At 43.4% G+C, this 23,842-nt stretch overlaps 1 protein-coding gene across 2 annotated transcripts in view; it reads left to right on the top strand.

Annotated features, from left to right (window-relative positions):
• Plod (procollagen lysyl hydroxylase) overlaps nt 1–21,626 on the top strand; it is a 150,099-nt gene extending 128,473 nt beyond the window's left edge. For both annotated transcript variants that reach the window (XM_037428350.2, XM_037428339.2), the window contains 7 exons: nt 11,117–11,255; nt 14,243–14,356; nt 15,824–15,892; nt 16,460–16,564; nt 17,086–17,232; nt 19,780–19,908; nt 21,337–21,626. In XM_037428350.2, the coding sequence (XP_037284247.2) occupies nt 11,117–11,255; nt 14,243–14,356; nt 15,824–15,892; nt 16,460–16,564; nt 17,086–17,232; nt 19,780–19,908; nt 21,337–21,492 (859 nt within the window). In that variant the 3' untranslated portion in view covers nt 21,493–21,626. The remainder of the gene's footprint in view (nt 1–11,116; nt 11,256–14,242; nt 14,357–15,823; nt 15,893–16,459; nt 16,565–17,085; nt 17,233–19,779; nt 19,909–21,336) is intronic.
• Nucleotides 21,627–23,842: the final 2,216 nt, after the last annotated feature.

Genomic DNA, 23,842 nt, shown 5'->3' with positions numbered 1-23,842 from the left:
ATCATTGCAGTCTACTTTCGCGATAAGCTCGCGCTTTTCAGACACAGCGAAGTAACAAATGAGACGCTTATTCGCGTGCATCCGCACCTGTGAGTACGTTTCGTGCGTCATTTGTGCGTGAGAAACGCAGGGCACGTTTCGATCTGCTTTCCATTCTGCGCGTGACCTTTCAATTTGTTGCTATCGCCTTCATTGCTTCGCCTTTGTGGCAGAGCTGTGACTTTTTTTCTACATGGGCTCAACAACGTGCATACATTCTCAACTTTCACATGGTTGACTTATGTTGCTTTATGTATCCACTGCTGTTTTCATCTTGTATTATCTCCTACTGTAACTCAAACCATTTGTTTATCGTCAGCTTATACTCCCTGCCTTTGCCTCAGGTGTGTGTTTGAAACTGAATTTGTGAGTCTGTTTGTCTGTTGTCTTTCTGAGCGCGTCTGTTTGGAACGGTAAAATGGTTAAGTACGTCATTGAACAAGACTAGTTTATCGCCTTATGTCCGGCTTACCTTTGTCACGGTAGCTCACCAGCGTTACTCGGTGCACCTCGCGTCGCGCTAAATGCACTGTGCCGGCTTTTCAGCGCCTCTTGCCACTGGTGGAGTGTGGTTAGGGGGACGAATGAGGTGAAAACAGGTGTTAAAGCCGGCTGTCTTGTCCCCTAAAAAAGCGTCTTGTGGCTTTTCTCTTGAACGTTGGCTGCATCTCTAATGTGTAGGGACGTTGGAACGCGTCTAGTGTCTGAGACACGTGACAAGGTTATCGCGTTTACGGATATGGAGATGAGAGTTTTGTTACAAGCTCTGTACCTTCGCCGACCTTTTGGAACTGGTTGTCGGCTTTCTTTGTTTGGGTGGTTTAGTTTTTTGTTTCCGCTGTGCAATGCACGCAACTGCGAAGCCTAAGGCTCGCAAGGCTCGGAAAAGGAAGTCTCGGGATGGCGGTAGGAGTGTAGGGATGAGCAAACAAAAAGCAGCGGTGAATACAAGGAGCAGAGCGGCTCGCTCGGCCTTAATCGAATGGAGCGGCGGCCACCAGTGGAAGCAGGAGGAAGGAGGCAGTGGGGAGATGAGGAGCGCACTACACGAGGTCTCGAAAAGCCTTTCGGTGTAGGGCCGCCGCCGCGGACTTGTTAGCCCCGCACTTTAGGCTAAAAACGCGCGCTGCTGCTGCTGCTGCCAGTAGCGCTGCGGGCATGATAGGAGCCTTAAAAGAGAGATAGGATGAACACGTAGGAGGAGCGGGAGGGTATCTCCTCGGTGCTACCGGTGGTGCATGTCGAAGCGTAGGAGGAGCGGTCCACTGAAAGTGATAAAGGGAGAGCGCTGATTCGGTGTATGAGAGAGAGAGAGCGGGAGGCGCCTGTTCCCGCGCGTTTCGGTCATGGCTGGCTTGTTCGCCTCAATTTGTTTGCTCTATTCCCCTACGGCCTGCTGGCCCTGTTTCGATGGGTGAGTTCTCAATGCTTACTTTTATACCCAATAACCGAAACGGCCGCACTCTGTCTTGATTCATTTCTTTTGTCATTAGCGTTGTAGTATACTTAGGGCATGCTTCGTTATTGGACACGTTATAGACATGCCGGAGTACTTCAATGGCCGAAAATATCAAGAATTTTTGTATGTGTGTGTGTCGTGTTTGACGACGCTGTCTTACTAAACTATGATAAGCGAAAAGGGAGATTAATACGTGAGCACCATCTCCGCTTTTGTGTTTGTTCATCGTTGTTATAGATTTATCTGTTTATTTTGGTCTGCCCACAAATTGCGTGTCGTAATCTTTTTCCTGTGCTCGCTATTCTTCCGTCTCGCCCCCGTTCTCTGTCTGGAAGGTTTTTTTTTTTTTTCATGTCAAGACGGACAAATAAGAAGTGTTTCATAAAAGAAAACCAAGAACCCAACCCGCTTTTCTTGCTTCTGATTTTTTTTTCTTTTCTGTTGCGTACTTTTCTCCAGCTTCACCTCTGACATCTGTTATCTATCTCCATTTAGACATTCCCGTTCCTTCTCCATCCTCTCATATCTTTCGTCTGGCATGTTATGCGGCCGGATAACGGGAGAACATGCACACCACGGGCGGACATATTATTATATTGTCTCTACTATTCGACATCTTGTTTGCTAAGATCGGGAGGTAATGTCAAAAGGAAAAATAAACGTACGGCTTCAAGCATGTTTATTGTTTAGGCTGGACAGTGACTGTGGAACGTCGTATAGCGCGCTGTCCCGACGCTCGGTCGTCCTGTTCTTTTAGTTTGTGAAATACGTCCGCCCGTACGTGTGTGTATGTCAGAAGATGGTGAGATCCCTGGGGTCTCGTTCTACCGAACTACTACGACCTACGTTACAATCATCCCTCAGTGTCTATCTTTATTTCGACGTTCGCGATTTTTTTTATATATTGCGGTACGTTTGTGCCAGACTCGCCGTTCTCGTGCTTTGTGTCCTCGTTACGAGCTCGCACTTTTTTTTTTTGCTTCTCCAACGATTGTCCAACAACTCCCGCGTCCCTTGCACACACTTCGCAGTGGCGCAACCGCGCCTCCCTTTCTTCATTTTTTATTTATTTTACCCTCAGGGTACACAGTACATTTCAGAGGGGAAGGGCATGCCCAACAATGAAAAAAAAACAAGGAATACAAAGCAAATGGCATAAAAATGTTGTCACTAATTGGGGTACAAGGATTATTACTCCTAACAACTCACATCATAATAAAGTAAATGATAACACTAATTTTATTTTTATTACATGGTGAAGGCACAAAGCAATACAAATAAACTGTTCAACAAACATACAGGGGGTAATTAGGTAATCATTGTTTTAAGGACATTCTTAAATTGAATGGGTTCATTGATGCTTGTTATTGATGCAGGCAGGGAATTCCATTGGATTGGATGCGTACTCCCTGATTCTGTACTTTCTTTTGCTTCTCCATTCTTCCGCCTGATACGACAACCCGGGGCGCAAAAATTGGCTCGGAAAAAAAGCAACGCCACCGAAGGAAAAAGAAACGGGTTTCCAGTTTTCATTCGGCTGCTTCTTCGTATTCCTCTTAGGCTTTGTAGCTATGGAAACGGCGGCTGTTCGCAGAGAGGGGCGAGAAAGAGCAGGTCTGTCAGTATAAAAACGACGTTGCCCAGTAACGACGCCGCGGCGCCCTTTGTGAGCAGTTTTAACGAGTTTATCGCGCCAGTTAGGCCGTTAACCGAGTTGTGCGCGCGTGAGAAGAGCGGAGGGAGGAAAGGGTTGCGCATAATTGGCCAGATGTGGAGAGGAAGAAAACCGGCTACGGGCAGTCAATTCAGCGGGTGCCTTCGTGCGCTCCGCCAACTGTTGCATTCCAGGCGCGACAGGACCGGGCCTGTAGCATATACATGCGCAGCGGTGCCTTGATTAAATTTTATCCTTTGATTCACTCCGGGTCGTGCAGCTTCTGTCGGCTCTTTTTCCCTGTCTTTTTCTGCATTGCCGCCCTTTATGGTCTGTCCATATTTTTTTTCTCATTCGTCCCCATTCTCTCCTTTCGGCTGCGGCGGGTGCGTTTTTAAATGGAGGCGGAAATGTTGTAGGCCCGTGTGCTCAGATTTGGGTGCACGGTAAAGAACCCCAGGTGGTCGAAATTTCCGGAGCCCTCCACTACGGCGTCTCTCATAACCATACGGTGGTTTTGGGACGTTAAACCCGCATATCAATCAACCTATTCCTTCCTTTCAAGGGGTGCGGTGAAGATTTCTTTGCTCAAAAAATTTTAAAAATACGGAAATAATATAGCAGGTAGCGCGTGTTCTCTCTGGTCCGTAGGAGGACCTTTTTGTGGTCTCGCATATGCTTTGGCGCCACGTTTATTTTAACAGTCTGCGGCGACAAGCCTGGCGTTGTACGTCGAGAAGATTACGAGAGCTTCTTTCCGCGCGTGTGTTTGCAGTAAGTCGTGCTTGGCCGATCGGAAACAGTCAAGAAGTTCGATGGAACTTTAGTCGTTTGTAAGGCGGCCTTTCCGGGAAATTTTATCTAATTTGCGCGTTACTTTGGTGCCTACACAGCGCGCTCCTCGTGCATGTTGTGAGAACACACCATTGAAGGAAGTTGACTACTTTTCGTTGAAGCGGAAGGGCTTTCTGGCGCTTTGTTCAAGGTTCTTCGCGAAACTCTCGTCTGAGAGAACCTTCTGCTGCTTCGCGTCTTGTCAAGAAAGCCAATATTTCTTGTAAAATGTTGATGTTAAGAGGAGGTAGTTTCACGTCTGTCCACGCAGCCGACAGTTCAGCTTGGATGCTTTCAAAATACTTCAGAGCGGCTTTTCGAGCATATTGTCCCGAGGAGAGGGGGGGGGGGGGGGTGAACCGGCAACAGCAGGATTTCAGCGGGACATTGCACTTTCATGAAAACAGACGGAATGTTCGGCTCTGTATGGATGCGGCGTATATATATTGCGCGCAGCTACGGAAAGGTTTCCAAACATTAAGGTGCGATGTAAGATGCAGTTTTGCAGTCGGCGCAGACAGCATAGTTTTTTTACCTTGTTATGCGTCCCTGATAAACAGCCGTATAGCAAGCTCTATAGATGCTGTCATTAGGCTGAGTTGGCGTTTTTTTTTTTAACAGCAACGTGAATTATTGCGACTTAGAAAAAAGGGAAGACGACATACAAGAAGAGGAGCCGAGACAGCGCTAAACTCGCAAGTGTCCATTTCATTACCTTCGATCTGGTTCTTTTGTATACACTGCAACTGCCAGGAAACCAAGCTCATTTTACGCGTGCTATTAAAGCAGGATCCGCGATTTCCTTTCTTAACAAAGGTACGTAGGGCGAGCAGGCATGCGACTCAATTCTGTTACTGTTTCAGCCTGTCCCCCTTCCCATGTGAACTGATTACAAGAGCGAGTAATAATAACTATTGCGTTTTTACGTTAGCAAACCGCGATATGATTGCGATGGACGTTCCGGAGGTTTCGACCGCCCGGAGTTCTGTAACGTGCACCGAACTCTAAGCAGACAGGCCTTTATAGTACTTCTCCTCGATTGAAATGCGGCCGCCGCCGCCGGGACACGATGTAGGAGAGCCATATTGTAAGTGCGTATCCACAGATGTCGTTAAAGTTGCGCGTAATCTCCGAGTACCGGACGTCATCGAAAGAAGTCGTACGATCCGCTTCCTCTTTATCTGCTGATCGCAAAAGGCACCAGTATAGTACGACCGCTTGATAAAAAAGAATGTTTTTTTTTTTTTTATCCAGCGGCCGTGCCAATAGTGTGTAATTGGCGGATTTTTATGGGTGTCTCTTCCATGATTAATTCCATTATTTTAATAGCTGTGGCATAGTCAGACGAAGACAGCTGTTGCCTATCGGATAACAAGCGCGAGGACGGAAAAGGAAAAGTGCGTGCTGTTGTTGGCTGTGTCGTTCAGGTGGTACTCGTCCGCGTGCAACCCTTCGTATATCATACCACTCTCGCTTGGCATGCCGGGAAGGCACTGCTTCCGGGTTTTCTGTGCCGCCATGTCTAGTGCCTTGTCCCTTGTGTGTGCCCCTGCGCAATATTAAGTTGAACAGTTTTTCCTTTTTTGTTGTTGTTGCAATCTCTATTTGATGTGACGTTTAATTGAGCCGCATTTCGGTGCAGCAATCGCCAAAATTGAAGCGTGAGAACGCAAAGCAGGCTCCGGTTAAGTTTTATTCATTGCCGTATACGTTATTTGGGGCCATTGGAGCCACGCCATGAAGACTTCGGTGAAGTGTCAGGACGAATAGTTCAGCCGTCTTCGCCGTGGTGCAAAAGCTGTGTGGTAAGCGCCTGAGGTTGCCTTACCTTCGAATAGAAACTCAGATGAGCTCAGATTCCGACAGCTGCGTATAAGCGACGGAGAAAAGACATTCGATCAGGTGCGAATGAAGCATGAAAAAAATTCCAATGACTCGGTAAATGCAATTCGTTTTTGGCACGGCTCCGTCGAGTACGTCGGCGAAAAGCACGGCACAGCAAAGCAGGGGCGTAGGCAGATTTCTTTTTTTTTTTTTTTTTGAAGGAAAGGATGGTCACTCTATTCTGAAGCGGAGGTGGGCCAGACAAATGGTCGTTTTGCGTTATGTATGCCATGGCGACAACAATTTCTCAGGAGGGGGGCCGACGGGACCGGCGGTCTACCCCCTTGCTACACCACTGGTTTACACGGCGCAGGAGTAATAGAAAACAGCAGCTTTGTCTCTCCCTTATTTTTTTGGAAAGGGTACTTCAACGATACGCTAGTTATCAGTGTGCATGCTCGCGGCCTATAGTTGCCGTAATTTCTTCGTAGCGAAAGCAAAAAAAAAAGCTTATTTACAAAGGTGATGAAATGAATGCAACAAACGCAAACTTCATACGGAATATTTATTTACGACGGCAGAGCAAGCATCTGCGTCGTATCATCAATTCTAGCCTTGTCAACTATCTAAATTCACACGTAAAAAAGAAACTTCATTGCCGGTCAAATGTATCGATGGCGCAATAACACACATATATTTGCCAAACTTGCGCGTTGTGAAAGCTTCAATATTTTTTGTTGGCCTCCTGTCTTTAGATCGTGATGCAACTGTGACGTTATCGAGATGTCGCTGACCCATTGCAGGCGCAATGTAACCCATTGCAGCAGGCGCAATGGGTTACCAGTGTGACCAATGTGCTTATTGTTGCAATTATGCTTGCGTAAACGTCAGTCAAGGCACCTACCGGTTTGCCCAATGTACTGTTTTCCGCACGATAAAGGAACACAACAGCCTTTTCGCACGCTACAGACTTGATAAGAGCCTTAACAAATCATGAATGCTTTTCCCTGTGATTGCAGCCGTCAACTTGGTGACACAATGAAATCGGTTTGTTAGGTACCGTGAAGGTCATGGAGATGCCCCTACTTGCGATTTTTTTTTTCAGTCTTCGCGGAATAACCCTGGACGTAGGAGATAACTATAGGTTCCTCTTTCGATATCTCCTTTGGTCCTACTTCCGTTCTATGCTTCTTGCTGAGACTTTTTAAGAGCCTCTCAGGCAGGAAAGTGGTCAAGCCGACAGGGTAAGCGCTGTCCCCGAGTCTGTTCAATTGCTTCATCAAACTTCGTGCTACCATGAAGTCACACGACTTTTGGCAGGTGTTTAACATGCACGCATACGCGACACTTCTTTTCACAAGCTTAGAGTGACCCGAGCTACAGCTGAACAAAATTTTATCCCCTCTTACATCTTATTCCAGGACGTGCGTCCTTATTTTAGTTCGTGCAAAATCATGACATCTAAAAATTTCTTCGTGTTCAAAGAGCGCGTCGCAAGTGTCGAATGTATGCAACCGACTAACCGTCCATATATACTATGGCTTTTCTATACTCTAACGTGATAGTCAGCTAACAAGATCAACGCACCTATTGCATTGCAAAATGGAAACCCGTACATAACATTTTACTCGACACTGATGCATGTTGTGCCCCGCCGTGGTGTTCTAGTGGCTAAGGTACTCGGCTGCTGACCCGCAGGTCGCGGGTTCGAATCCCGGCTGCATTTCCGATGGAAGCGGATATGTTGTAGGCCCGTGTGCGCATGCTCAGATTTGGGTTCACGTTAAAGAAACCCAAGTGGTCGAAATTTCCGGAGCCCTCCACTACAGCGTCTCTCATAACCATATAGTGGTTTTGAAACGTTAAACCCCACATATCAATCAAACTGACGCATTTTGTAGCTGGATAGCACAATTTTTTGTGTGCTAACGTTCGTTCTACTGTCCTGTCCAAAAAAGGTTTGTGCTACCTAGGCGTAGAACGCGTAGGTGACAAGTGAAATATTCTGGTCGAGTTTTCAAAGCAGCCGGTGCCTTTATCTTGTCTACTTATCACTTAAGGCTGTCGTGATTTCTGGAAACCGGTTGGCGGGCACACGGTTCTCGGTGTAAATGAGTCCGAAACACAAAACTTCAGTTGCAAGTTGGCGCTTGCGTCTATTCCTTTCGCCCCTCGCTGAAGTAACTTCTTTGGCTCAGAAGAAATCACGTCACCGGCCAGCTATTGCGTTTAGTCTCAGTGACAGGCCAGTAGCGTAGGTCGATTTGACAAGCGCCTATGGCTACGTATGCGATAGCACATTCCTACCCAAAACCGGCCGCCGCACTGTATTCTGTAGGCTTTTGTTGTATTGTTTCGAACGTCTCACTGTTGCTATATACTCGCAACGAAATGGCATAGAGCCTTGGAAGGCGTCTTTTGCCGATGTTTCTACTGCGGCGTAAATTGTGAGTCCGCTGTGTCTTCGTTCGTTTTAATGTCTTTCTTTTTTATATACATATTTTGACAAAGCCGTTCCTAAAGAACCTATCTGCGCAGAACACTACACTGTTTGGGGTTTTTTTCTCCGATCGACGTTCACACAGAACATTTTTTTTAATATTTTATCGCCATTTGCAGCGAAGCCTTTTCTCGTCTTCCACGAGCGAAATACGCGCATTTGTCAACGTAATCCGGAGTCCGAGTCCGCCACTTCGTTCTGTGGGATACGGAGTGCGTTTCAAAGTTCCTTATTTCGGGAGTGTGCGTGCGCGGCTGAGGTCCGGCGCGATTTCGCCGAGAATTATTAGCCAGACTATCCGGAATCGCACACATGTTTGTGCGTGCGTCCGAGCGAAATCACTTGAACATGTCATTGAACGCTAGGCGTACGGAGAGGGCCGAGCTTCGCGCGAACAAGGCTTCAAGGAGCGTTTTCATTCGCTTTTTATGCCTCTTTCTTCCCGAAGCCGTTAGAGTTAGATCCATCTCTGTCTTGCGTCTGATTGTTTCGCGAAAGCAAGCGCAAGGAAAAGTGTTCAGTGAAAACGTACGGTAAGACCGCGGACGGCGCAATCTTTTATCCGCGCTGCAAAGCGAAAGACCCGACCGAGTAACTGCGGAAATGAAGACGAAAACAAAAAAAAAAAAAAGGTGTGGGAGGTAAGGGGAAGGGGAGACGCGGTGAGCTGACGTGGAACAAGCGAACCGTTTGACTCGAGGGAGTTTGAAGGAGGCGTGGGTATAGCGGGCGCCACCGCTACACGAGCCATTAGTTACTCCCGACCTAGCACTCTAACGGTGCGGGCTTTTAATTTCTTTGATTTGCCCCTCTTAAAAAAACAAAACAGCTGTGACATTCAGCCGAGCGTATACTTGTTTCTGCCTGCGTAAGCTTCGATGCTCGCTCCCCATTTCACCTTGCTTCTTTTTGTCTTCTCTTTAACGGCAGTTCTTAGCACTGCAACGTTTGAGCTACGCGCTGTACGTCTTGTGCCAACTTGGATTTTTTCTTGCGTGTGCTTCTTAACGTTAACAGATGTCGTGGCAACGAGATCGTTATTTGTGGACCTCCTCGTTCCGCTGAACGATGTATTTGCGTGCGTGTCTGTACGTTGATGAGTGCACGCGTGCGTGTTTGAGTGATGGTGCGGTGTTTTTTTTTTTTTTTCTTCTTCTTATACCTCAGTCGCGCTACATTTAAAACTATGGCATAGTATTAAACGCGCGATTTTTAGAGCAACTTTTACAGTAGCTTATAGACGTGTACGCTGATAACGCGCAGCTTTCTCGCCGGGATTCCGCAACGTTGCAGGCAGACGCTATTCAGATGACGTCACATGTGCGTTACTATTGGCGTGTTTCGACTACGCCGGTGTTATAATACTAACATCGACGGTTTTTACATGTTAAACTGAAGCTATGAGAATGAGAGACGCTACAGTAGAGGGCTTCGGAAATTTCGACCATTTGGTATTCTTCGACGTGCACTGCACATCGCACAGTACATGGTTATGTGCCATTCTGCCTCCATCGAAATCTTACAGCCGCGGCCGCGATCTAACCCGTGACCGGGTCAGCAGCCGAGTATCTCGTCCACTGCTCCATCGCGGCGGACAACGTCGGTATCCCCATACGCTAAGTACGATAACATGCCACCTTCGTGGTGTTCGCGTCTTTTTTTTTTTTTTAGTCTTCAAGACCTCTTTTAAACGTTTTAATAATCTCATCATGCTATATACCCTTAACAGTGATTTTACTTGCGCTATACCTAAACGCCTGCAAAAGCTACGTACTGGCCACTGAGGTGCGGTACTACCGTGGTTATCGTACCATGAACCGGCGCTAATAAAACACTCTGTTGTTGTCTCCACAGCCAGCTACGCACCGTTCGAACTTTCACAATATCCCACCGCTTACTTTTGTTACTCATATTCATCCGTTGTTTTATTTTGGGTATTTATATTTTCAATCTAGTCCAGGGGCAGTGATGTTTGATTCATATTCCCGTAAAGAAACACATAGAGGCGGACAAAAATATTTTACCACGTCGTGGAGATCGCGTTTTCTCTTATCCTTAGCGCGAGAAACTGCAACTTCCAATTCATACGTGCACCGAATCTGCGGAATGTTTTTTCACTTTTTTCCGTGTTCGCTGTCGCCTCGGTCGTGCTACGATTGATATAATAACGATAAAAAGAAACAATAATAATCACACGTCCTTTCCAGCGCACGTCGCAAATTCGCTGCCTCGAGTTCATTTCTCGCGACTGCTCGAAAGCAATTGGGCCGTGCGAATGTGCGAGAGCCCAAACAACGTGTAATTAGCGCGTCGTCTTTCACTGGTCGTTCGCGGCACCTCTCTCTCTTTCTTTCTCTCCCAAGCTCCCACCATTTACTTTTTGAACAGAAAGGAAACTCTTGCTCGAGGAAAACGATAACATTTAGTGTTCCTCCGATACGACCTTCTTCCCTTCCACCGTCTGCACGCCTCTCTCAACCTGCCTCTTTATTTCTTCTTGTTTTCTTTTCTCTGTCTCGTTCTCAATGCGGAACCGATTGTGCCAGCACCCGCGGGTCTTGTTCTACACACTGATGCCTTTGTCCGCTTACCGTCTTTCGATTAACGACTTTCTTTCTTTCTTCCTTTCTTCCTTTCTTCCTTTCTTCCTTTCTTTCTTTCTTTCTTTCACCTAGCGTACACGAAAGCTCACTTCCAGCGTCCAACCTCTCTGTCGGACCCCTCCATCGTTACTGTTTACTTGAAGAGAAGTTCGCCGTCACGACGTTTCCTTTATTTTAACCATCTCCTCTTTCGTTCTGTGCAGGGGCATATGGAACGTGCCTTTCGTGAACGGGGCGTACCTGATCAATGGTTCGCTGGTCAAGTCGCGCGAGAAATTCCCATCCTTCATCAACGGTCTTCTGGATCCCGACATGGCCTTCTGCAAGAACATACGCGACAAGGTACGTTTATGAACGCCCGGTTCTCCTCCGTCCCTATTTTTTTTTTCAATCTTTTCTGTTTCTTCCTTTTGCAATCCCTTTATCGACTCAAATCGTATCTCCTTTTCTCTCTGTTCTTGGGTTTTGACTCCTTTTCATACATTTTTTATTCATTTAAGCCTGCCGTAACTCTATATATGGAGGCTGTCTCGCTCTCTCTCTTTCTTCGTATTTCATTCCTTTCAGTATACTGAGTGTCCAACAAAAAACCTAACGTCGCCTGTCCATTGTGCGCGCGATATTTTATCTTCTAGTGTCGTGCGGAGCGCCTTGTATTCTCTACCCAATCTACAGAAAGCGTCGGCCGCTTGTTTGTTTTCATTGTCTAATCGAAAGTTCGATCGCCTAGTGGGAAGATAAGAAAGAAAGAAAAAAAAACACCATATTTCCCGATACGTAAACGACGTCTTGCTATAAAAATATGACGGCTTCATATTGCAGCGCGCGAAATTGCATTGGCCAGACGTTTGTAATAGCAAAAACATATAGCGCCTTGGCGAAGACAATTGCGTTTTGCTCCCGACACCACCGACTGAAACGATTGATTGTATGTTCCAGTAATAAGTTTGGGACTACATTATTGATGGGCTGTAGGAACCGAAGCAGCCTACTTCTCAAGCGAGCACGAAGTTTGAAATGCTCGGGTTTAATGGTAGTGGAAGTGTAATAGGAGTCAGTTTAATCGTAGAGAGAGAGAGAGAGAGGGGCAATTTGTGGTTCAGTTTTCTTAGATATTCGGGAAACTTCTCTTCGGTCAGTTCAAAAATAATAACAAAAAGTAAGGGATACGAAGTTGCTTGAGTTTACATTAAAATGGTGTGCACTGCGTACTGCAGCTCTTGCAGTTGCCTAGCTGCGCTCAGGTTTGCTGAACTCTCGTCTTTGTGCTGGGCGAGAACTTGCTGCTTTGTGTTCGCACCCGGAAATCCTACCAGGTTGAACGAATTTTCAGTTCTGCTTTTATAAAGCGAACTACGAACACGTGTAACCGTCACCGCATTCTTAAGTTTGAAAGAGCCGCTCAAGCACAGTACACAAGGTCATCGTTAGGAGATTGTGCTTGAGCCGTTAAAATCATGTAAATGATGCCGGGAGCTCTTAGATTAGGCTGCCCCTACAGAACGCAGGAACCAATCCGGTTGTTGAAACGCAGTTAATTGAACATATTTTCGACGTAACGATGGCATCGTTTTCGTTTTCTCCTAGTCTTTTTTTTTTTTTTTAAGTACACTTGTCGCCGGCAACTGAAGTTTGTGCGGGATAATCTGTCGTCGTTGTTCCACGTAAAATCAACTCTCACAGTGTCTGGGATTCGTCGTGACACCACTGTTGCTGCAAAATTGAGTGCTGTAGCGGTGAATAATAACCATGCTGCACATGGCCGGACGGCATCCTTACTGCAGACCTTTAGTTAGCACTGAGGGACATTCTATTAAGGTCGCTCCCGCAAACTGTGGGTGTGTGGTCGAGTGCCATTATAGTACATGATGGCGGGTACTGGTCAATATTCTCTGCTCTCCTTTTCAACTGGTGACGCAATTTCGAAATTCGCTCACTGCATCCACATGACGTCATAGGCTTTCGCAGCATCCTTTGATTACCGCATAGACGTATACTGTACGATTCCGTTACATCCAACTGGTTGCTGCCGCGCAATTACTCTTTATTATTAAATAATGAAGGAATACTGACGTGAAATTTTGTGGTTAGCGTTGCCTGCAGAATCTATTTCACCAAAGGTGCGTATGGGATATACCAAATCTCAGTAGACAGTACAACTTGGAAGGTGATTTATACGTATAAAGTTCACGTGCACCATGCAGTGCTATACGCCGAATCTCGTGATGTTTATATCTTACGAAGTGACCCCAAACTCTCGCTACGGCTGCAGTGCAGCCGAGCTCCGAGATGCCCAGCTGGATGATGACATCATGGTCGCCATTTCCGCGCTCGCTCCAGCAAGCTGACATGCGGTGGCTGCTCGCGAGTCGGTGGCCGCGGTAAACACGTGAAAGCCTCATGAAAGTCGTTACCACCAGATGGCGACGATGACTGTAATGAACTCGCGCGGCACAATCGCACGGGAAAGAACGCGAGCAGACTGTGCGTGCATGCAGTGCCGAATTGTGACAGAGTTATGTTGGCCGTTTCGAACGCTGGATGCCGTTAAAAACACGCCGCGGCTTGTCACTCTCGGATCTCTGCCAAAGAGAAAGTGAGACTGGTTGGTAATGAACTGACTGTAATCAATTACTTTTCGCGTGCTGTAGTAAGCGATGTGCCGTCTTCTGACTAATAGGCCTGCAGCAACACATTGCAGGAAAAACAGACATATCGGAATGTTTGTGTCTGTACCCCTTTAAAACTTGACTCGTGCTTCCTTGGGTTTGAGCCGTGTACCCTAAAATAGTATGAATACATCCCAGCTGAAGCGCCTACTGGGGTTGTGATGAACGAGAGACGGAAAATAGATGATAAAGGGTGCCTTTCCTATTAGGCACGAACGTATTAGGGCAGCAGTTTATGAAGGCAAGGAAACAATGGTGGCGTTTGTTTGTAGTTTTTGGTTGAAGCGGACCAATTATGAGATCAAGGGAAATGAAATTGAACTGAGAAGCAACTTTGATAGACGAGGTAGAGAAACGACAAGCGAGTTTTTCTGCAGGACAGCAGTGCCATGCGGATGAACCCACTCACTGAATGCTAGCTGCATGTTTCTTTCTTAACGTTTTCCGAGAGCCGAGGCATCGTTGTGTTGTCAAAACTAAGTTTAGCCATTGCGGGGCTGGGGAAGCTGAAGGGTGTTCCTTCAAAAAAAAAAAAAAAAGAAGGGACGTCCGCTCGTATCTCCAGTCCGACCGTGGTTTCACATGCTTTGCCTGCTGTACATGTCGTTTAGTTGGTATTATTCACGTGGTGAATTGTTGGACCTTTCTTTTCTATTTTAGGGTACATTTATGTTCATGACAAACATGGACAACTACGGTCACCTCATAAACGCCGAGACGTTTGACATTAGGCACAAAAATCCAGACTTCTATGAAATCTACAGCAATCAAAAGGTATGTAACTACGTTTTTAGAAGCAATAATGGTGACGACTTAATATAAGCTGAAGCTTCATTATGAATACTACTTTAAGTTCGGAACTGCTCACATAGTATTTTTCTAGAGGTTGGGGTGATCACTCCAATTATGGCAAAACATTTCAAATGCGAATGCATTTCTTAGACGGGTTATGTCAGTCATCCGACAGCCGCGCGCCGGCAGGTGTTATCTCTCACTCCCTCTCCCATAGCAATAGCTGCGGGCGTGCGCGCTTATCCTTGCCCCTAGCAAGCGGAGAATGTGGTGCGAGAGAGTGTAAGAGAGGGCAGGTACAGTGCTTCGCCGCTCTTCTCGCCGTTCGCTCTCTCTCCTCTCTGCGCCCCGCTCTCCCGTCCACTCGCGCTTCACTCTCGACCGTTCGCTGGCTGGGCCCCTCTCGTGGCGATGGCTGAAGTCGGTGAAGGCATAGAGTTTCCCACAATACTTACTAGAGGGAACTCTGGCGCTAGTGTCTATGGGAGCTACAACACACGGCGCTTCAGCGAGCATGAGAATGATGGGTAGCACACACATTTGTCTAATTTTCGTACTTCTGGCCTGCTTCTGGCTCCGTGTATGTTCGTGTGGCTTGGAGTTGTTTTTTCGCGAAATCATAAATTAGCAAATGTTCACCGTTTGCGCTTCACAACCTTGTTCTTTTAAGCTTACTATTTCGAATCAAGTCCCTAAGTTCAAAAGGGTTCATTCTTTCTTTCAAAACAAAACCGTAACCAGCAATAAACGAAGCCGCAAGTACGATACGCCGCCCGCAAGTACAAAGACTAGGCAAATATGTGTACTACCCATCATTCCCATGGTCGCTGAACGATCGCAGCGCCAGAGTGCCCTCTAGTTAATTTTGGGAAACTCTATGGGTGAAGGTGAATGTCTGATGGCAACGGTGCCCCCTCTCGGCGCAAGAAATGCATTCGCATTTCCTCACGATTCCCTCCGGAAAGGTGGGGACATTTTTTGTATTACTTCTTTTGGTACTGTCATTTTGAGGCTTTTTAGTTGCTAAAATTTCTGTTACATTGAAATTAGTGTATGCCATACACCCGTGCTGCTGTAGCTATGTGTTGATTTTTCCAAAATGTTAGATTGCTGTCAATATAACTGTGCAGACAAGCTGTTAAGACTGACCTGGAATTTACCATTGACTTCTTAAATTCAGCATAAAGTTCATTAGCATTTATTTCCTTGATTTAGTGCATCAGTCTACAGCTAGCCAATTCTTCCAAGTCTTTGCATATTGTAGTTGTTAATGTAATACGTGTGACAATTATGATAATGTTTTGGTAACCTCGAAACTACATCAGAGCTTACCAGTTAGAACAATAACAATTTATGAATTGTCAGAGCATTTAATATGTTCTGCAGTTTACCATTACCATGACCAGTATTTCATATTTTCCTGTTGAGTGCACACATGTTTCTTTCCAGGACTGGGAACGACGTTACCTTCATGAAAATTACACCAAAGTTCTTGATCCCAGCTACAAAGTTGATATGGTGAGGTTCAAGAAAACACCTGTTGCTATTTGTTATTTATTTCTATTTGTCTGATATATTTCACATATTTTCAAGACTTCAAATTGATTGTAGAAAAAATCAGTCAAAAAACAAACAAATGTACAAAGACAATAAACATTGTCCAGTGCACTGTGTGCAGATATATTGGATATTACCTTAGTGATGAGTGATTGAGGTTGAAATAACATACCTCTGCACTCTTTTCCTAGCTTAAAAACTCATATGGCAGAAAAGTATGGATTCCATGCATAATGAAAATATAGTGTGCGAAGAGTAGGAATGGTCTTGTTCAGGATTTGTCATATTGAAAACATTTAGAAAAGGAGATGTAAGAATGCTTACAGCATGCGCACGACTGCATGATATCAGTTAGACTAAGGATTTCTTTCGTTTATGCAGATAGCATAACAGGAATGATGTCGTAAAATGAGGCCCATTGTACAGTAATGAAGATTTTGCAGAATGATTTCAATCTTTGTTATATTGTAGTGACTGCTCTTTAGTTGCAAAGTATGCTTATTCTGGCAATATTTCCAAACATTTCAGCCTTGTCCAGATGTGTACTGGTTCCCAGTGGTCTCCGAGATCTTCTGTGAGCATCTGATTCAGATAATGGAAAATTTCGGAAAGTGGTCCAGTGGCACAAATGAAGTAAGAATGTTTTTCAGCACGTTTCGGCACCGTGAAAATATGCATATGCATTTCTTTATCTTCCTCCTGAGGTTACAGGAGGTTTCTCTGGCCGTTTCAATAGGAAAAGACCATACAAACACATGAACGAAATTGAGGACATGTTGCAAATTTAAAACTTAATCAAAGAATTAAAAAAAAATTTCCACAGAATCACCACACTTGGGTAAGTAGAAAGTGAGATTGAAAAGTTCGCTAGTTTAATTATTCTTTATTCTATTGTGTAGGACATTGAGCATAATCTGAATTGTATGGCTGTGTGTTAAGAGTGAGTTTCAGAATTTAATTATTTTCTATTACCAGCAAATGTGGGAAGAGTTAACTATGGTTGAAATAATGAATTCACACAGTGTAGTATGACCACTCATAAGTTCCTTTGAAAATGAAAAGGTTGTACTAAATTTGTAGTGTTGCCAAACATATTTTTCTGCTCAAGTCTTGTGTATATTCCTCTCACTGTGTCTTCTGGTGAAACTTTGCAGGATGAACGTCTTGCTGGTGGCTATGAAAACGTCCCAACCAGGGACATCCACATGAACCAAGTTGGCTTAGAACAGCACTGGCTCTATTTTCTCAGAGAGTACATCAGACCTGTGCAAGAAAAAGTTTTCCTGGGGTACTTCCATGATGTGAGTAGCTTCTCACATTAAAGAGTTCATGATCTACACTTGCGAAGAAAACATTTCTGCATGCTATTAAGCCATATAAACATGTAATCTTACGCACACTTCATTTTTGCGTTCGCTCTAAGAAGGCTCCACAAATGAGTTTTAAAAAATGGCATAAATATTATTGCGATAGCAATAATATGGACACTTTTGTGTTATTTTTTTCGTCGCTGTCATGTCCCACATATGTTTGTGTAAAGCTATAAAAGGCAGAGAGGAAAATTAACCAGGAAAAAAAAATTTTTTCAAGGCACCAACTGGAGTTTGGAACCAGTGACACCTCACTCCTCAGTGTGCTGCATTAACCAACTGTACCACGTCACTCATACTGTCGATCTCACTTACAGCGAGCTATGTATATACACCATTTAACACATGCCTCCTGTGAATGAACTTAAACATTCTTGAACAAAGCCTGTACAGGTTCCATGGCTTTATCAAAGGAGGGATGGGTTCACTGGAGCACATGCAGTTGGATGAAAGGGACATTCCAAAACTTCTCTGTCTCCACTTTCATTCTGAACAACAGCAAAAATTGCTCACATCAAGTTGCTGGTCTTGTCGTGCCTGTGAATTCTCTTCCCATCGAACTGGGTGCTGCCACTATCACTTTATAAGGACAAACTGAACTCACTGCCCCAGATAAATTGTGGTGATTTGCCATTAAAACATTGCACCGCTTCGTCGTTTCAACAGTGTACATCTCACCAGTAACCTTGCTGACTGGCGTCATGAACTTCTTGCTGCACAACTTCGGTGCGGTGTGTCTACAGGATGTGCCGGTGATAGTCACTGTAGACTTCAATGTTAATGTACTTCGACATGAAAACTAGTGACTTGTGGCATTTCTCGATGTTGAACTTCGACTTTGCTTCCTGTTGTACATCATGCAGTCAACTATTCACAACAACACCTCTTTAGATGTTGTGGTTAATGCAACACTGTCAATTCAACCACAATCGACCATCTTCACTACATTTCGTATGGTTCCTAAATATCCTAGCCTTATATTGTAGAACAGCCCAGTGTGTTGCTATAACATTCATTGCTTCGGTCTTATGCCAGAATTGTGACATTTTTCGCTCTTTTTTATAAATAGAACTTATAAGGCAGAAACAGAGCTTTCCTATATGTTACATGAGTAAGTACTAATGTGGAAAGAGTGTTTTATCAGTCTATATTTATTTACGTATATGCACAGGATATTTCCTTGCTTGGGGTAAATTATAATTACGATGCCAAATATATGTAAATGCAGAACTACTTTTTGAGAACACCTACATCAATATGAATGAAATTTCAATTGAATTCAATGAGTTTGAAATTCTGACTAAAAGTTCCTAATGAAAATTGCTACAAATTGGCAATATAAGAAGCATTTATAGCCTTGTGCTTGAACACTTCTCTCAAAATCAAAGCAGATATTGCTGTACTTTAAGCTGAACTACTAAAAGTGTCTGAAATGGAGATGTTTTGTCTATGATTATATTACCTACATAACATATCTTTTATAAGCCTTGTCATTACACTAAATTATCAATCTCATTGTTGCTGATAGGAACATGGCATCTAAAAACAAAAACATGTGCTTTGTGAGTTTATGTGCTTCAGATTTGCTGCTGCTCGTGTGGTGCTTCTACAAGTAAATTGCCTTAATAGAGTATGTATGTGCACTCCATAAAATGAGTACTGAGTGCAAGATTTGCTTCAAAAATAGCATTCTATTGCCTGTTCCCCCCATTTGATTTGTCCCTGAAAGTTTAAGCTCACAGGTTGGCTGGTTTACTGTTACTTGTAACACCACAAAAATGCTTATCTCTACGCTACTCAATCTTTGTATCCTTATTAGAACATTCGTGATTTGAATGAATTAAGAAGGGTATTTAGGTTCCTCCTTTTATAGCTTCACAGCTTTTATTGCATATTTTTTGTTTTTTCTACTTACTCAAGCTCATTTACAACAGAGAAGTAAGAAAGCTTTTTTGTTAAATTATAGACTAAACACCCATTGCATCAAACCAAACATCAAATGTGTTTATGAAGCATCTTCAGTTATGACCACTAGAGCCCTGTGAAATGACAGTTTGCACACTATGCACACTGTCTCTCAGACAACACTCATGAAGACTGCATTGTCTTTCTTACCGTGAAAATCGTTTTCACATACCTATAGGTATTCATAACAGGTCATGCTTTGGGAAGAATTTGGTATGGCTGTCTGAATATATTCATGCCCAAGAGGAGGCTTCATCTTAATAAGCCCCCTGTGCATAAAATCTATGCTTAGAGTTCATAAATACTTCTTTCTAGTGACAGCTGAGACACTTGAAACATTTCTTTGTTTATAACTTTGTCGTGTGCTAATGGGGCTTTTCAAAACCTTCATATTGGTGGTGTGAACTTTTTTGTCAACCAGACTCTCCAGGTGGTTTTCAAGCTCTAGTGATCACATGAACTGCATCTTTTATGTTTGCTGCTTGCACTTAAGTTCTATTTTCTGCTTTTCAGCCTCCAAAAGCGATCATGAACTTCGTTGTTCGCTATCATCCTGAGGAGCAGTACTTCCTTCGTCCCCACCATGACTCATCGACATACACCATCAATATCGCCCTTAATAGACCACATATAGATTATGAGGTGAGTGATTTGGAGAGATATGCTTTCTTTGGAAGCTCAGGTTTGTGTTATTCCCTCTTGATCTGGTCCATACTTGATAAACCCTCATTGGCAATTGTAGTTATTCGGCTGTTACAATGTGCTTTAGCCAGAAGCACACTTAGAGCATCCACTCTGTATGTCCTAAATTTTAGAAAGTGCTATTATATTGAATAGTTAACAGAAAATCCATCTCAGAGTGACTGCTCTGCTCTAGGTGTTATATTTTTGGTTTTTGCTGATGAAAGCAGGCTGGACAGCTATATTTAACCATTTTAAAACATTCCCTGTGTCCTGTTGAGAAAATGGGTTTTGTGAGAATTTATGCTCACATCTGAGCAAGAGCTGATAGCCACATTTCTTTATTATTATTGTCATGGTGAAATGTCACTGACAAGTTCCTTTCTAGAATTACTGACTGCATTGGCATTCCCTATTCAATGACTGTTCACCTATTCATGCCGCCATGTTTCTTCGAGTGTCTGTTTTGTTTGCATTCATACGTGATGTTTTTGGTATGGCAATAACAATTGTTATTTCAGCGATACTTTTCTTATCATTTTAGCCTCGGTGAATTAAAAGTGTTTACGGCTTTTTGCCAGGCTAAGCACACCAAAGTAACCGAAACAGTAATATGATCACATTGCTGCAGTGATTTCAACGAAATACTGCTTAATGCAAGGTGCATTTTATGCAAGAAAAGCATATGCAAGATCATTTTATGCAAGAAATGCTTTGTGCTGAAAATAAAAAATGTAGAAAAAACAAACTAACAAAGGTATCGTAACAATCGCAATACGAATGCTTGCGATCCTCGGCATATGTGATAAAGCAGGAGAAGGTTACTGCTTCCAAGCTTGGCTGGTTCAGGCTAACAGAGATGACCCCTGCTATGGGATGGTATTCTGTCTCCTCACACTCTGACTTCACATTTCATTTATTTCTATCCCTGCTATCTTATAACATGGGCAGACTAATCTGTAATGCTGATTGCGTAAGCTGTAGTAGCTATGTGTGACGTAGGTGCCACTGAATTTTTGGGACACAAGTCAGCTCGCCTGGTTGTAGCTTGAATCGATGGCCATCGTGCTGCACATGGTCTTGACTTATGATTGTCTGTAAGCATAAATATAGGTTGTAAAAGTGTGCATGTGTTTCCCCTCAATCGCTTCATAATTTCTACTTTTCTTCTTACCTTCTTCATTGATGATATCAAGATGTTCTTGTTAATCATCCTGTCATTGCCTTATCTTTAATCTCCCAGGCCACTATTTCTTAGCCTCTTTTAAAAGTTCCTATGGTAAAACATTTACTGAATGGTGCTTTGTAACTTGCATTATATAACCAAGATTCTCAACAAAGCAAAATTTCATGCTAACCTAAACTCTAATGTATACTGTCTTATTCCAGGGTGGTGGTTGCCACTTTCTAAGGTACAACTGCAGCGTCGTAGACCTCAAACGTGGCTGGAGCTTGATGCACCCCGGACGCCTGACACATTATCACGAAGGCCTTGCGGTCACGAAAGGAACACGGTACATTATGGTCTCCTTTGTGGACCCCTAAAAATGCTGCTTTGGTTTCTACACACATGAGTGCAATTATGAGGTTGCGTTCATTTGATATGAAAGCTTTAAATTCTTACTCTATTTTCTACGAGTCATCTGAAGTTGAAGATATGTTGCGCTTCAATGCTTGAATCTTCGTGACAGTTGCAATGTATAATACTCTGTGAAAGGTTCATGAAGGCAACTGATGGTTCAGTGTTTTCCAGTGAATTGCTCCCAGTGAAACTGTTTTTGTGAAGTCTCTCTGGATGTTTAGGTTCAGTGTAGGAACAGTTGCTTGTTATCTTTTTTCACATGTGACGAGAATTTATACATTTTTCTGGTGTCACCACTTGTAGGATATGTGAAAAGGTGTTGCTAGGTGTGAAAGTACTGTTGAGTGAAAGGGTACAGTGTTTCTGACAATGAGAGTAGTATTTTTTTACATGTGCCTTTAACAGTCTCGCAATAAGCTATATGGCGTCATGATGCTACTTAAGGCTGATATGACTGCCTTTGCTACTATCACCTTTACATCTACCTTCCTTTTCAAAAATTCAAAATAATGTGCAAGGTTTTCATTATTTGCTATGCTATAGTGCATTATATTCTTTATTTTACTCAAGTTGCCATGTTTTTCATGTCACAAGATCTTCGCTCTAAGCAGTTGCTTTCTTTTTCTGATGATGAATTACCACAAGACAAGTTACTGCGTCGACCTGCTATCTTCATACAATTGCAGTTGTTGCATCTAGTAAATATTGTTATTGTTTGGAACAGTACATAGTTCATGACATGCCTAACTACACCTAATGTCTGCACGTGTTAGGGTAACAACCATCAGTCTTTATTTTGTGCTCTGTTGTTTTCACTGTCTTGATCACTAGTTTATAGTGGGATTTTTCTCATTGATTGACAGGAACTTTTTTGTCCTAGTTGGTGCCATCTCGTACTATTTTATTCCTGCTTTTATAAATAAGTTGTCTCTCAATTTTATTCCTGCTACTGCCATTTATGCATCTAGTCAAATTTTTTACTGTATACGCTGTGTCCTAGCACAATGAGTACATCACGGCAATGGCTAATAGGTGTTTTAAGTTCTCTCTTGACCAAATGCTACTTACTTGTAGGGGCTGATTTTGCTAAATTGTTGCTGCATATTTTTAAATCATCTTTATTTCAGCAATAGTAGCTTTTGTATTAAGAGGATCTGACTGATTTCAGCGTAGTGGTTTTTATAAGGACGTTTGTTACCTGTGTTTGGCACCTAATTATTTTTTCAGTAAATAATGGTCATCTTGAGATGAGCCTGGCATATTCATTGCCACTTGGCATGCAATAAATTGTACCATATTATAACAAATATTTATAGACCTTGTGACAACGCAGTCACCTATAGTTCTTGTTTCTGTACACTGCACTTTATCAGCATAACTTCCTACACTGTTTCTTAATTCGTTGTCCTGTGGTGCTGCTTCTTGCTTTTATTTGACAGATTGCTGAGGCATGAGCCATAATTTTGATTGTGTGAAGGATATGTGCACTTTTGTGTCATTTTGCCATAATAAATGTTTGTAAAGTATACTTAAACCCTTTTTTTTATAACATGTCACAGTACAGTCACTGATTTCAGCCAAAACAATGCGTTAGTATATGCAGTTATTTCTGCGTGGTATATTTCGCCATTTTATAAATCCTTCACACATCTACATAATGACATGTGCTGCATTTCTATCTGTTGGAAAGGACACTGCAAATTGTTGTATCAAGTTTTGTGCACAAAATTTGTATTGCACAACATGTCTTTTTTGCAGTAGTGTTATTTCCTTGACTCACGCCATCAAGCACAGTAGCTTAGAGGACATGAGTCGACCGGAATAAACATTATTGTAGTCAGTGCATATGATTATGGGTCAAAATTTATTGAAGCCATAACTGAGTTGTGAGTTAGCTAGGAAACTACATTTATGCAAATGATGTTCCCCAGAGATTTTCATGGCCTGTCATTCTATGTGCACATGCTAGCTTTGTGCTGGGTGCCATTTCTGAGCTCACCGAATGGGCATGTGTTAGGAGTGCCAAATTGTCATAACCACTAGGTTGCTTATTTACGTTTTGGACTATTTTTGGATCGCAGTTTTGTTTTATGTGTTCTTAAGCTGCTCAAGCTGCCTGTCTATGCTTCTCGGGGCTTCATTTTTTTTCTTTTTTTTTTTCTGGTAGTCTAGTCTTATGATCAGTGCTGAGAGTGTTCTCAGAGAGGAAAACGAAAACTGATAGTGCATAAGCATCAAGTGATGGTTTAATATAAAGGCCACTTTCTTCTTGGTTGGAGGACCCTGCGTTTATTGTATGCCCTAGAACCGACC

Source organism: Rhipicephalus microplus, chromosome 3, assembly GCF_043290135.1.
Source record: "Rhipicephalus microplus isolate Deutch F79 chromosome 3, USDA_Rmic, whole genome shotgun sequence".
Taxonomy (NCBI): Eukaryota; Metazoa; Arthropoda; class Arachnida; order Ixodida; family Ixodidae; genus Rhipicephalus; species Rhipicephalus microplus.
This window is presented reverse-complemented; position numbering and strand designations above follow the sequence as displayed.